Source organism: Copadichromis virginalis, linkage group LG7 (genome assembly GCF_057382275.1).
Source record: "Copadichromis virginalis isolate Kocher_CV1m ecotype Utaka linkage group LG7, C_Virginalis_male_GT1.1, whole genome shotgun sequence".
NCBI lineage: Eukaryota > Metazoa > Chordata > Actinopteri > Cichliformes > Cichlidae > Copadichromis > Copadichromis virginalis.
The window spans coordinates 12,909,498-12,924,494 of NC_140624.1; the positions used below are offsets into that span (position 1 = coordinate 12,909,498).

The 14,997-nt window shown below is 41.5% G+C and overlaps 1 protein-coding gene across 4 annotated transcripts; it reads left to right on the plus strand.

The window, feature by feature from the left end:
• The first annotated feature begins 164 nt into the window (after window positions 1–164).
• alpk3a (alpha-kinase 3a) lies at window positions 165–13,897 on the plus strand. 4 transcript variants are annotated; one of them, XM_085461808.1, is made up of 16 exons: window positions 165–526; window positions 841–1,111; window positions 1,539–1,571; window positions 1,936–2,057; window positions 2,462–2,579; window positions 2,668–4,015; window positions 7,348–9,703; window positions 10,138–10,285; window positions 10,835–10,962; window positions 11,067–11,102; window positions 11,194–11,468; window positions 11,573–11,661; window positions 11,771–11,988; window positions 12,090–12,138; window positions 12,230–12,568; window positions 12,825–13,897. In XM_085461808.1, the coding sequence occupies exons 2-16, from the start codon at window positions 984–986 to the stop codon at window positions 12,856–12,858; spliced, it is 5,421 nt and encodes a 1,806-aa protein (XP_085317934.1). In that variant the 5' UTR covers window positions 165–526; window positions 841–983; the 3' UTR covers window positions 12,859–13,897. The 4 variants fall into 4 exon arrangements, with proteins under 4 accessions (XP_085317934.1, XP_085317931.1, XP_085317932.1 ...); XM_085461805.1 differs by lacking the exon at window positions 1,539–1,571 and having other exon boundaries at window positions 166–526; XM_085461806.1 differs by lacking the exons at window positions 165–526; window positions 1,539–1,571 and adding an exon at window positions 559–749.
• Window positions 13,898–14,997: the final 1,100 nt, after the last annotated feature.

Genomic DNA, 14,997 nt, shown 5'->3' on the forward strand with positions numbered 1-14,997 from the left:
TTAGGCCATATGAGCAACAAGGAGGTCAATGTGATTTAACCATGTGTTGCAATACAAAGTGTATATGTGTGTTGGAGGGGTGGGGGGTAGAGGGGCTGTCCTTTAGGAACTCCTGAGCAAAGCATTGGACTTAGACCATTGGCTGTTATCAGCTACATCATGAATCGAGTCTACATATAATCCACAAGGGTGTCTCACCAAGATGGTTAAGTTTTTCCAGCTTGTTGAGCCGGATCCAAACACTGCAGTGAGATTTTTGCATTGTGAATGTTAATGAAAAGATAGATTTGAGGCAAATGTGTTCTAGGTTAAATGGGTAACATTTTGATCTGAATTCAGTTTGTTTGTAGATTTCTTTGCTAAAGTCTAAAGTCTAGTTTCGGAAAATCTGATGTGCTCTTGAACCTATTTGTGGGCCTGCTATAAATAGGGCCACTCTGGCAACACATGCATGTCTATGATAGGAGGTTACAGAGAATTTCTTCACAGACTCTGGCTCCAAAGTAACACTGACAACATCTTAATGGTAAGTTGGAAATTTAGAGAGTTTTGCCGTGAACAAGAAAGACATCTCTTGTATTCCTAAGACATACAAGTAAATTACTTCTCTTAGGTTTGTGTTTGACCACTAACAGCGCTTTCACAACCCGATAGCATGATCCTATTTATAACTTGCTCCAATGCAATTGCTTTGCTTGGTCAGAAAGGACGAGCACTAGGGCTGAAATGTGTGTTTGAGTTTTGTATGGGTAAATAACACAGAGTGTGTCGTTTGCTTTCTTTAATTAACAACCAACAGGTTTTGTTGTAATTCTGAAGTGTTTCTTTTATCTTCTCCAGGAGCTTCTGCATGGACAGCAACATTTAATCTGAGCCTTGATCTTGGAAAGCTGTGGATGTGAAAGCAGAGTGCTTTTTTAGCCTGGGTGATTTATCTCAGCTATCTCGGATTGTAAGTTTTTGGTGCGCTACCATAGTGGACAATGACTTCTAGAAGGCTGATGACTCGATCTTTTTCTGGCAATGGGAGGACAAGCAGCTTCAGTGACGACGAGGCCCCATCTTTCAATGGCCGCAATACTTACCTCTCAAATGTCCGGCCTGAAAACAGGTAGACAGTCTTATCTGTATTCTTTATGTGTTTGTAGATCATGTTGGTGAAGCAGATTGATATTGTATTGATACAGATTGATACAAGAAGAAGATATAAAGTGCACAGTGATCAAGAAAAAGAGTCTTGGTCTGGCAGGTCGAATAAAAAAATCATAAAATATAATAAACATTTCTTTGTATCTTTTATGTCATTTAACTGGTATAACACTTGATCAAACTAGACCCATTAGATGAAGTTTGCCAAATTAAACACAACCACTTAAGTTTTCAGATAAAATCAGATATATCACACAAATAATTGCATGTGCATTATCTATAAACTGTAGGAGGAGGACAGCTGTGAAACAATTTTACTGGGGTAGAGTCCCAATACGCAGACCCTAATTAATCACTGTCGTTGCTTCGTTTGCCTCCTCTCTGAATAGCTATTCAAGGTATTCTCACTACAGGCCGGCGAGGTAATCTCTATTTTAAAACACTTCTACCCACTAACATCTTAACTGCAAAAACTGGTTTACTCCACGAATGAAACCCACACAAGTTTTGACTGACCAACATTGGTTTCAGTGCTGGGTTGGCAAGTTTGTTTTGCTTGACATCTCACAAGTTTGTGTCAACCTTTGACATCCATGTCACTACCAGAAATTCCCATTAACATCCTTTCCTGTTGTTTTAATTTAAAAATTAGAAATAAAGTAATTGGAGCCTACTAGTTAAAGATGAAAGGGTTCACCTGATTAACTGAGATAAATTATAAAAGTATCCACTATTTCTATTTGAAGCAAGAAGCTGACTTTCTAATGGATCAGCAATTCCTTTCAGGAGCACGTTGTGCAGTGTCATGGCTCAGCTGACTGAGGACATACAGCCATCTTTCGAGACCACCTTGAAGTCAAAGGCAGTCTCAGAGAACTGCAATGTGAAATTCACCTGTGTGGTAACAGGTAGGCTTACGTCAAGGTAGCGTCTGTGCCCTGTTGTTTTCCGGAATAACTGAAACCTCTCAGACTGAGCTGGGTGTGAAGTGGCAGGATGTGACTAATATGAAAACAAAGGATTTTGCTTCGAAGGCAGCACTTCTTCCTGTATTACTTTTTCAGCACAGCTTAATTTTGAGCTCGTTTTTCAAGAATTTTTGGGCCTCAGGCAAGCTAGATGGTTGGGCCAACATGATGCAATAACCAAAATACATTCAAGTGAACGCTTCCACACTGTGTTTTATTAAGCATGTCATTATTTTTAATATATGAGAAATTTAGCTGTTGCACATTAACAGCACAGTGTAGCACAGGGAGTGTAATGTTTACAAGCCAGAGGAAAGGTGTTCATTATATCATTTCCATGTCAGGTTACCCAGCTCCAGAACTAAAGTGGTATAAAGACGATATGGAAATGGATCGCTACTGTGGACTCCCGAAATATGAAATTCGTCGAAATGGAAAAACTCATACCCTTCATATTTACAAGTATGTAAGACAGGCTTGCATTAATCATACTGCAGAGAGGTAGCTCTTTGTTTGTTTTAATGACATTAACAAGAGCTTCTGTTTCTAGCTGCACAGTAGACGATGCAGCCATCTACCAAGTCTCAGCCAGCAATAGCAAAGGTATTGTCTCCTGCTCTGGTGTTTTGGAGGTTGGCACCATGAATGAGTACAAAATCCACCAGCGCTTCTTTGCTAAGCTGAAACAAAAAGCAGAAAAGAAGAGAAAAGATGCAGAGGAGCAGATCAAGATGGAGAATAAAGAAAATGTTCAGAAAGTGAAACCACTGATTAGTCCAGAACACCCTCAGAGGAAACGGGCTGTCCCACCACCAGAGGAGAGGGAAGTAGCCAAAGAGTCTGAGGCTATAGAGGAACTGGGAGCTACTGCAGAACCTAATGGAATTAGCTCAGAAAATGAGGAAACAGCTTCTTTGGCATCCCGGGACAGAGGTCTTGAGGACGAGACAGGTCCATCAGACGAGACGTTGGCCACTAAAAGAATAAAGATGTCAAATGGTGTAGATGCTGGAATTAATAGTAGCCGAAGCCATATGATGGGAGTTGGAGGTGAAAACTGTTATGATGGAGGAATCAGTTTGGCACAGTTTTTGGCAGAGACTCTTCAGTCCCAGGCTGTGGAGGAAAAACAGAATTCATCTCAAGCCGAGAAAGATAAAGAAGTGGAAGAAGCTGTTTTGTGTGACAATCAAGAGAAAGAGAAGGAGGAAGAGGAGCTGCAAAAAAAGAGAGAAGAAGAAGAAAAAGCTCTACAGGAGGAATATGAAAAAGAGAAAAGAAGAGAGGAAGAACTGGCCATCAGAAGGGAAAAAGAAAGAGAAAGGCAACCCCAGGTGTCGCACACAGCAGCCCATGGCAAACATGGCCCAGACATCAAACATCACAGCAAGGGCCATAAGGATCACGACCACCACCACATCCAGACCTCCATTTCCTCTATGCTCCACTCAGTCAAAGACTTCTTCTTTGGTAAGAGTAAGAAAAGCACTCATGGTCACACTGAGAATGAAGAGGCTGATTTTGAGCACTCAGTGGAGGCTCCTGAACCAGAAATGCCACCATCATTTCAGCTGCAAGAAGAACACAGTCCAGACATGTCCAAACCTCCTACAGAGGAAGTCGCGCCTGTGGAAATGGATAAACCCAGAGAGCCTTCAGAAACTACCGTGGCTACAGAACACGAGCCACCGTCAGTAGAGCCAGATACATTTAAGTATGAAGACCATGCACAACACTCGGCCCTGCCACCATCACATGAACTGCCACAAGTGGAGTCCACAAGTCCGAGTGTGACAGAAAGTGAGGAAGCCGTGGAAGCCATGGAGGTATCTGTGGGGATGGAGAGCAGCAGCGCAGGTGAAGAAGTGCCACTGCCCAGGCTTCAATTTGTCACAGAGGTATGTACAGGGGTCTTCCACAGCAGCACGTTAGATCCACTCGTGTAATACAAAAGAGCACGAGTTGAGCACAAAATGAACTTCCTCACCACCCCACACAAAAATCGTTAAAAAGAAAATTAGAGGGAAAGAAGTGCCTTTGTGTGAGTGTCTGATCGTGGTTATTTCATCTCCAAATAAAGTATCAGTGAGTTGTACTAAAAATTAACACCTAGATAAAATGATTAAGATTTCACTATAGAACAAAATTTTATCAGTTTTTAAGTTTTTTTAACATCCTTGAAAAAAAAAATCAACTTTCAGTTTTCAATCAGATTTATACACAAAGTTTTTAGAAGTGGTAAAGAAGCAAAAACGATGATTAGATGTTGTAATCATGAGTCTCTAGACAGTTAAAAACACGCATAATATTAGTGATCAGCAACTTTTAGGAGTGAGTCAGCATAAGGGTGTGACACAACTGTTTTGCTGCAAAGATAAACCACACAAAAACAGTGTGGGAGAAACAGGGAAGCTTAAGATGCATTTCACTAGTTACATGCAGGGGCAGGGGATGTTGTGCATCTGCACTGTAAGATAGGCTGCATGTTGGGTTTCGCATGTTGGCTGTGGTGAATGGGGCCAGGAGTGCGTCAGAGATCATGATGAAACCTGAATGTCAGATGCGGGTCTCACATTACAAACAGGGCTTTGCTTTAAAGAGGTTCAGCGGTAGTAGAGTGAGTCCGGCGGCAGGTCTCGGCATGAAAGGAAGGGACACATTCCTCACTGCCCCCCATACCTTAAAATAAACCCTTTCCTCATCGAGACAAGAGAGAGGAAGGCAGCACTTCTGTCATCTCACTGTCCAACTTGTCAAATAGCTACATGTATGTTAGAAATGTGTTTTTTTTTAGAGTTAAACTGATACAGTCTATGTGTCTGACCTTTGGCCTTTACAGCAAGCAGCCTTAAACTGATCACCACACAATTCTTTGATTTTAAGTGAAGTTTTTCATTAGTAGTTTGTCTTATCAGTTACACAGTTAAATATGTAGCACAAGTGTATTGATATTTACCTGAAATTACCCAATAAGCATTACACTGTTACCTTTAAAGGTTTCAGACTAGAAAAAGGTGTTACTGTCATGTTTCAGCTGTGTGCAGGCAGGAATTGGACCCAAACGCAAACTCACTAGAAACAGGATTGAACTCAAAATGGCAGCTTTTATTGCTGAACAAACAACATCTACAAAACCTAAACTGAGAAGACGCTAACAAGAGTCACAGGGCGAAACACACAGCATGAAGGAGATCACGACACTGATACAGAGAAACACAGGGCTTAAATACACTGGGAAATAACGAGGGGAATGAGACACAGAAAGGGAGCACAGCTGGGAGAAATCGAACATAACGAGACCCAAGGGAAGCGAAACGCAATACATTCACGTAGGACACAGTCCTTCAAAGTAAAACAGGAAATGTAACATAGACACAGACTTGACTAGGGAGACAGAGCAACTAAGAAACACAGAGAACAATAACAGGGAGACACAGAGGGCGGCTAACTAAATAATCAGAAAACTAAAGAGAATACAAGAAAGCCAAACTAAGACACGAGACTAAAGAATAAACTGGGGCAACAAAGAGAACTAAGATCGTAATACAAAAACTCAGAGACACAAGAAACTCAAAACACTGGGTCACCGACCCAGAACAGTGACAGTTACATAGTTTTAGTTGCACTTTTTAATCTCTTATTTATTCAGCTTTTGTTTTTCTGTGCATTTTTTAAATGTATTGTTTGCTTGAGAAGAAGGGGAATATTTATGGGATAATATGTGATAACTTAAGAAGCCTTATATGGGTATTATGAGCCGCATTAAAATGCCACTAAGTATTAATAGCTTTGACAAGTAAGTAATTACAACTTCTTCGGTTGCAAACAAATGTTTGTAGTTGTATTCATAAATTTCCTGTGTGTGTTTTTGTTAATTGTAACGTAGCATTAATGTCCAAGCGGTGCACAATGATATGTGGAAAAGGGAACTGAAGTAGCTATGTTTAAACATCCACCTGCTGAGTGATTGCATATCCATAATGTGGAACTACAACTGTACCTTTGCTATGTTGTGGTTAGGTACAAGGCTCTTTAAATGAATAATGAGAGGAAGTTGTAACTATTATCTGAACAATCTTTTCTCACATGATTGTGACCTTTTTTTAACACACAATGTACACAATGGTGACAAATAGCTTCAGCTTTAATTTGAATGCGACTCCAGTTCCCTTCCATCGAAAGCTGCAACTTCTTTTTTTTTTTGGCAGTCACTGCCGGCCACACTTATTGTCACGAGGCATCACATGGTTGCTTTACAGCTATGTATACATTTTAATGATGAGGACAGAGGGGAAACGCGCTCTAAGCGGGAAAAAACAAAAGGAAACTAATGACACTTTTTTATGTAACTCAAAGCTTGACCACTCTGTGATCTATGCTTTCTAATTAGGACTTTTGCTCTTCAAAGTCAAATTCTGTTCTTTTTTTAATTATCGGCTATTGTTGAGGCTTGAGGCTACCCAATATTTACATTAGATTTATATCTGTCATGTGTGACTGCTCTTTGGCTGAGCTACAAGCTATCATTCATTCACCACCTAGCAAATACTTTTGTGTAAACTGCACATCAATGTCAGCTTATGCGGGAAATCCCCTGTTTATCTTTCAACCTCAGAGCAAAACAAGTGCACTTTCAAAGCCAGTGGAATTTCACTTCATAACTTTGAAGTGTTTCATCCAGAAGGTTAGTGAAGGTTGGCGTAAAATGTTAATCAGTTAAAGCTCCAAAGGAAAGAATAAAAAACTTTTTTAGCAATTTTAGTGGACCCTCACAAATGTAAACTGCTGTCTTGCACATTGTAGGCAGTTTAAAAAAAAATGTGGCTAAAAGAAGCTAACCGGTCAAAAAAGTTACAAATATTCAGATTTCCTGTAGTTGTTTTGTAATTCATGGCACAAAAATTTGTCAGAATCTATGACACATAGTCACAAGTTAGAGGTGTAAATTCGCTTTAACAAGATTCTTAAAAACAAGAAGAAAAAAAAACACTTGAGACCGAAACACATACAGTTCCTCTATAACTAGTAAATGAAAGTGGTAAAAATATTTGCATCCATAGCATGCAACATAATGCATCTTTAGAGGGAGTTCTGAAACATAACATAATAATACATGTACAGCATCTTGGTCAACAGGTGTTGTTTTAAATGTGCTATATAAATAAATGTGACTTTGACTGTGACTTATACTTGAAAATGCCATTACGATGATTTTTCTATTTTCAATCAGGCTGACTTTAAAGATAAAGACACTGAGGTGCTCTCGGTTATCAAAGAGGTTCACGTCACTGAGCAAGAGCTAGATTCACCACAGCGTAATCAGCAGGCTGAGAAAGATGAGTCTGTTCCAGAGGATGATAAGTCTGCCTTGCCACAGACCCAAGACTTGGCTGATAAAGAAGGGGGCACCCCAACGCCCACCCTCACCAGCTTGGGAGAATGCTGGACTCCCCCTCACAGCATCGTCTCAGCAGCGGAAAGCCACAGTCCTGGAGAAACGCCCACTGAAACTTTGCAAGAAGAGGGGAAGCAAGGTGAAGTTGACATGGAGGAGGCTAGCTCTTTTAATGAGTTACATGAGGAAGAGAAAGCCGAAGTGAAATCAAAGAAGCAGGGATTTTCAGGTATAAACGGATCTGAGATGACTAAATTGTCAACATCTTCTCTGGAAAGCCAAATAGAGGCGTGCGAATCTAAAAAGCCTGATCAGGTGCTTTCATACTTTCCTGATGTGGAATCATTCAGTGCAGAGACACATTGTCTAAAAGAGGAGACCAAATGTACTTCACTGATTCAGGAAATGAATACAGGATTTCCGCCCACTACACTCCCTGAGAGTTTAGACAAGGTTGACCTAAAAATGCAACATAAACCCACTCGTACTAGGTCACAGGAAATCACAGAAGTCGGCGATGTTAGTGCTACACAAAGTTCAAGCTCTGGTTTTACAAGAAGCGGGGGAAGATATGAGCAAAACAAAGCGGCAAATTCTATTTTAGAGAAAGAAGGACATAATAATCTGTGTGACAGTCTAAAAACACAGGAGCAAGTGTGTTTAGAAGTGGAGAGCGCTGAAGTGAAGAATGAGAGTTTACAGGTTGAAGCGGAGACAGAAAAGCAGACTCCAGTGAACGCAGAAGAGCCGATTCACTCAAAGATAAAGCAAATGGAGGAGCAGAGTAATACTGCACATCAAAACATGAGTGGGAGTGGCTGGAGTGGTGTGCATTCAGAGAATATTCCAGCAATCCAGATATCGACTATTGAAGATATCCCTGATAGTAAACCAAATGTGCCAGATCTGAGCCCAAGTGAGCAATTTCTAATCCCCAAAATTGAAATAATGGAGGCTGAGCTCAAAGAGTCTACTTTGCCACTAACTATTTTGGCCCTAGACAAGCCAGACTCAAGCAATTTGCAAAAACATGATGCAACTCCTGCTTCTGACTTGTTGCCCACGCAGAAAGGTATGCAGAAAGATGATCACATTTCACCTACGGAGAAAGTAGAAGATGTTGCACAATTAGACGGCAAGACAGAAAATACACAGGTGGAAGGGAGGGAAGAGCCCCCTCAGATGAGCTATGCATTAATTCCTGTTATAAATGTTTCATTCACTGATGATAAGGAGGGTGATGCATGTTTAAACAACCATGTGTCAGACACAAAGCAGGCTGTTGAAACTCCAAAGGGGCCTTTGTTTGTGGTACCACCAATTTCTGTCACTTGTCATGAAAGTGATCTACCACAATTCAGCCTGCCCACTTACACTGAGCCGACAGAAATGGAAACTTCAGCTGGCACGCAAAGCGGAACAAAGAATGACAGTGACAAAAATGAGGCTGTGAAGCCTGAAAGTGCTCAAAATAGAAGACCTAACTTTGACGAAAGAAGTGTCAAAGAGAACACTCCCACTGTGCTATATGAAGCTCTGAAACCAAAAGTCGGTGACAGTGTTTCGTTATTCAGCAAAACAACAGTGGACGTCCTTGTCCCTGAAACTTTGAAACCCAAATCCCTCAAAGATGCCAAGACAGAGAATTCAGTGTCAGTTGAAGATCCCCAGAAAAACAGATTTTCTGTTGAGAGACTCAGCTCCAAGCCCCCGACAAGTCCAGCTAGTCTCCGCAAATTAATATCCAAAGCTGCTGCAGACTCAGACAACGAGGCTGCGGCAGCTGAAGATCTAAGCGGAGGGTCTACACCAACGTCATCCCTTTCCTGTGAAAGCAGTCCCCGAATGAAACGCAGAGACAGTCTAACTCTCATACGCTCTGCCACCCCTGAGGAGTTGGCCTCTGGAGCTCGTCGCAAAATCTTCATCCCAAAACCTAAAGAAGACATAGATGGGACACTAGCACTAGATACTCAAGGGATCTTGAGTTACATGTCACCCAGCCAGGCCCGCAGGGCATCGTTACTGCAGGCTCAAAAAACCCCACCTATTGAGAGACGCTCCCCGCTGCTGAATCGCCGAAAGTCCACCTTGGAGGTGCCAAAAGTGGTGGGGGAGACTCCCACAGAAGAGCCGGCCAGCACCAAACGAGAAGAGAAACCTGCTGAAAAAAAGATAGATCCTTTGAAAGGTAAAGTCTTCTTTTGTTTAATTTAGCAAAGGTATAATGAAATGAAGAGGGTTTTTTTTTTATCATATTAACTAAATATATGCGTGGAATATAAATAAATAATGAGGCAACCTGTCCAGTTTTCCCCCATAACCATGGATTGGATAAGTGGAGACAAATGGATGGATGGAGACAAATGGATGGATGGATGGATGGAGACAAATGGATGGATGGATGGATGGATGGATGGATAGATGGATAATTAGCCTCTATGGAGTTACAAGCAATTATCTGTTAAATCACAGTGGACTGTCTAATTTCCTTGTTTTCATACTTTTCTCAAAATATATCATTTATATTAAATATATCATCAGTGCAAAAAATGTGAAATAAACTGCCACTTAAGAAACAAGAAACATCACATGAGCTCGACTCTCCTTTCCATGCATCACCAGCTCCGCAGGTTATCCGTAAGATGCGGGGAGAGCCATTCCCAGATGCCTCTGGACACCTGAAGCTTTGGTGCCAGTTCTTTAACGTGCTCGGCGACTCCACCATTAAGTGGTACAGAGATGAGGAAGAAATTCTAGAGGTGAAAAGAAGGTTAGTTTTCACCTTTACTCATTTTATGGTCATAACCACCCTACCTATCTGTAAAATCACATGTTCAATTTGTTTTAGGTATTAAAAGAGCTACTTTTCACCTTTGCCATTGCTATTATTCTGAGGATTTCCAGCCAAAATGACAAATGGGCGGGTTCCAAATATGAAACAATAATGCTTCAAGGATAAGCAGGATTTATTTGGGCCTGAGTGCATCCCATGGTCTTCTGTCATTCTCATATTCTCACTGCAAAAGATGTCCAGCTCATGTGACTGTGAACCCCACAGCTGTGACACAGAGAGGTGAATCTCTGGCTAGACACAGAAACTGTAACCTGACACAATATTTTTCCCATCTCCAGGGTGCATTAAAAGTCTATATATGTGCGAATGGTTGCTGTGTCAGCAGTCTGCTGCCACACAGCACGAGCATCTGTCTCACAGTGACATCTTGTGGGTTGTTGGGGAATTGGAGTCTCTCGATTGAATGCGTTCATGACTGTGTGTGTGGATTTTTTTTCTTTATTTTTTCTTTATTTTATGCTCAAGTGGAGGAGATGAAAGCCAAGTAGCACTGGCAATTGTTCTCGCGTCCAACCAAGACTGTGGTGTATATGGCTGCACGATCACTAATGAATACGGGACGGACAGTACTGACTTCCTCCTCAGTATAGACAGTAAGAAACAGCATGTATAGAAAAAAATCGAAATCGAAATTTAGAGTGTTTTACTAATATTAAATTCAATTTATTCAAGGTTTTGTCTGTTTTCTCTCTTACAGTTATGTCTGAAATACTGCTAAAAGATGATTTGGAAGGTACTTTTTGGTTAAACACTATATGCATCTGAGCCTTTGTTTATACACTATTTTTAACTGGATTCCCAGAGTAACTCTGTTTTTGCTTCAGTTGGAGAAGAGATAGAGATGACCCCGCTCCTGTTCACCAAAGGCTTGGTCGACTCTGGCACTTGGGGTGACAAGTACTTTGGTCGGATCATGACAGAGAGGTTGCACCTTGGGGAGGGCTGCATGCACAAAGCCAGCCAGGTGAAGGTCATCTATGGCCTGGATCCCGTCTTTGAGTCCGGAAGCACTTGTATTATTAAAGTTCAAAGCCCCATCACTTATGGGACCAAACAGGAGAGCAACCTTGCAGAGAGAAATCTAGAAATTACTAAGCACGTGAGTTTCACTGAGGAACTTTTGTTACATTTTAGTATATATGGTTAAATAGTGCTTCCTTCTGCTTTATTTATTTATTTATTTTTTAAATCTCTGTTTTCTAGGAATGCAAAGTCCAAAACATGATTCGAGAATACTGCAAAATCTTCTCAGCTGAAGCAAGAGTTATTGAAACCTTTGGGCCTTCACTAGAGTAAGCAACAGATATATTTTTGTTCTGATAATTAAATCCATTAAAATTATACTATACACAGTATATTACTGCTTGTGATCATCCCACTGTTACTTCATGTTGCCCACAGAGTGATTCCTCGCTATTTGATGTACCGGCCAGCAAATTCTGTGCCGTATGCCACAGTGGAGGCTGATCTTACTGGTTTATTCCTTAAGTATTGCACAATGGATGCTAAAGGGAAACTGGTTATGCAAAAGATTTCTGAGATAGAGCAGAAATGCTGCAGCTTCCAGCACTGGATCCATCAGTGGACACATGGCAATTTGTTGGTCACTCAGCTCGAGGGTACGCCACACATAAAATAATCACGAAGGCAATCATTTAAAGTGAATATTAGCGGGATCATGACCATTAAAGATTCTCTAAGGCTTGTTTTTTTTTTCTAGGTGTTGAAACAAAGATTACAAACGTGAGAGTTGTCACCAAGTCAAAAGGGTTTGTATCGCAGTCCCTACATGCAAAATTATTGTTTGTTTGCTGCTAAATAGCTGCAATAACCCCTCCCCCACCTCCCTTTGTTCTTCAGATACCAAGGATTAACTGAGTGTGGCTCACCTGAGGTGTTCAACCAGTTCCTGACACTCCATCAATGCAACTACTACTGCGGGCTTCTTGGCCTGCGCCCGCTTAAGACTATGGACAGTCTGCAGCAGCCCGCCAAAGCGAAGGGCTCAAAAAGCCCTCTGCTCAACCGCAAAGCGGGGTCTACCAGCCCACAGCTCCAGCGAAAAGGACACAGCCCTCAAATTGCTAGAAAAGCTAATTCTAGCCCAAAGGTGACTAGAAAGGGTCAGGAGACAGAGGACAATAAATCAAGTGCAAAACCAAAGCCAGCAGAAATTACTGATGCCACTGTTGAAAAAAGGTAGGAAAAAGGGCTTTTGTTCTAGCAATATCTCATTGCTTTTATTGGTTTAGTGTTAAGTGTTACTTTCCAGTTATCAAAGGCGGCAAGAGAAAAAGAGTCATTTGTCAGCTTGACGTGGTAAAAACTTATTATGAATATCTGGCCCCTGTGAGGAGACGTCCATCCTCAGCGTAGTTAAAAGGTTTGTGAGAATGTTTGGCATGACGGGCACAGCGATTTTTAAACCTCATAGTCTGCTTTTCTACTTTTATAGAAGAGGAATCACTGAACTGACACAGCTTTTCTAAGAATCTTTGAACACCTGCCTCAGAGTATTATCAGCTCTATGAGTGGACAAACAACTCTCCAAGCAATATTTGCCAAATAAGCCAACAGGAGATGTCAACATTAAGATGTTTTCATTTAAATGTCGTGTATAAAATGTACATGGCCACAATGTATGTATGTTTCACTCGCTTTCTAGAATGTATTATAAGTATTATACGTAGATGCTGCATGTTCACGTCATGTACAGAATGTGTATCAAGTAAAAGGTGTGCTCATTTCTGGGTTAATATTTATTGCTAGTATTTAAACTTTCTTCACAGCAAAGTTGAGCTCATGCTGTGGATTAACAGCACCATTTTTAGATAAAAAAAAATGTTTGTGTGCACTTTGTTTTGGGCTTTTTTTTTAGTTATTGTGACTGATTGTTGTTTTTCCAGTCCCTTTCCATTATTTTCACATTTTAGATGGCAAAACTATACTTTATCTCAAAGAAAAGAGCTGTTTTGGGAGTGTACCGCTGGTCAGTATTAGGCAGAAACTTCATTAACATAACCTTTTTATTCTTATTTTGCGCGAGGCCAGCAGGGACATTTGGAGACGATAAAGATGAAAACCCGCTCAGTTATCACATTAACTTTGTATTCTTGGTTAAAGTCCAACAGAGGTCAGTTCTCTCCTACAAATAACACCAAACCTGTGTGAAAAGCAAGCTTTGGGAATTTGTGTCTTGATTAATGATTAATAAGGATATTCAGAAGAGTCCAAACTAGCACATGTCAGCTGGTGTCATTTGTGTATTCACTAACTGCATGAAGCCTTATAGATGAAGGAAAAGAAAGCACGGAAATATTTTAAATTGAATATGTGAAAAAAAACAAAATAATAACACATAATGTGTACAAAAATAAATGGAGTAAATATGCAAAGTAACATAAAGAACAATAATAAATGAGTGAGGGTGCGAGTGAATGACTGAGTGAATGAATAAATGTGTCTTTGGTATGTTTGGTATGTCACACTGTGTCTGCTTTTCTAAAGAAATAAATATGTAAAACAAGTCCAGTCATGAGTTTTATTTCCATATGTTTTATAGTAGTTAACATAGTTTTATATATAATTAATGTAAATTTGGTATATAAACACCCAGCACGCCCCTGCGGGCGGTTTATCCTTCAAGCTCGGGTCCTCTACCAGAGGCCTGGGAGCTTGAGGGTCCTGCGCAGTATCTTAGCTGTTCCCAGGACTGCGCTCTTCTGGACAGAGATTTCCGATGTTGTTCCCGGGATCTGCTGGAGCCACTCGCCTAGCTTGGGAGTCACCGCACCTAGTGCTCCGATTACCACAGGGACCACCGTTACCTTCACCCTCCACATCCTCTCGAGCTCTTCTCTGAGCCCTTGGTATTTCTCCAGCTTCTCGTGTTCCTTCTTCCTGATATTGCTGTCATTCGGAACCGCTACATCGATCACTACAGCCGCCTTCTTCTGTTTGTCTACCACCACTATGTCCGGTTGGTTAGCCACCACCATTTTGTCCGTCTGTATCTGGAAGTCCCACAGGATCTTAGCTCGGTCATTCTCCACCACCCTTGGGGGCATCTCCCATTTTGACCTCGGGACTTCCAGGTTGTACTCAGCACAGATGTTCCTGTACACTATGCCGGCCACTTGGTTATGGCGTTCCATGTATGCCTTGCCTGCTAGCATCTTGCACCCTGCTGTTATGTGCTGGATTGTCTCTGGGGCATCTTTACACAGCCTGCACCTGGGGTCTTGCCTGGTGTGATAGACCCCAGCCTCTATGGATCTTGTGCTCAGAGCTTGTTCTTGTGCTGCCATGATTAGTGCCTCTGTGCTGTCTTTCAGTCCAGCTTTGTCCAGCCACTGGTAGGATTTCTGGATATCAGCCACCTCCTCTATCTGCCGGTGGTACATACCGTGCAGGGGCCTGTCCTTCCATGATGGTTCCTCGTCTCCCTCCTCTTTCTTGGGTTTCTGCTGCCTGAGGTATTCACTGAGCACTCGGTCAGTTGGGGCCATCTTCCCAATGTATTCTTGGATGTTTCTTGTCTCATCCTGGACTGTGGTGCTGACACTCACCAGTCCCCGGCCCCCTTCCTTCCGCTTATCGTACAGCCTCAGGGTGCTGGACTTGGGGTG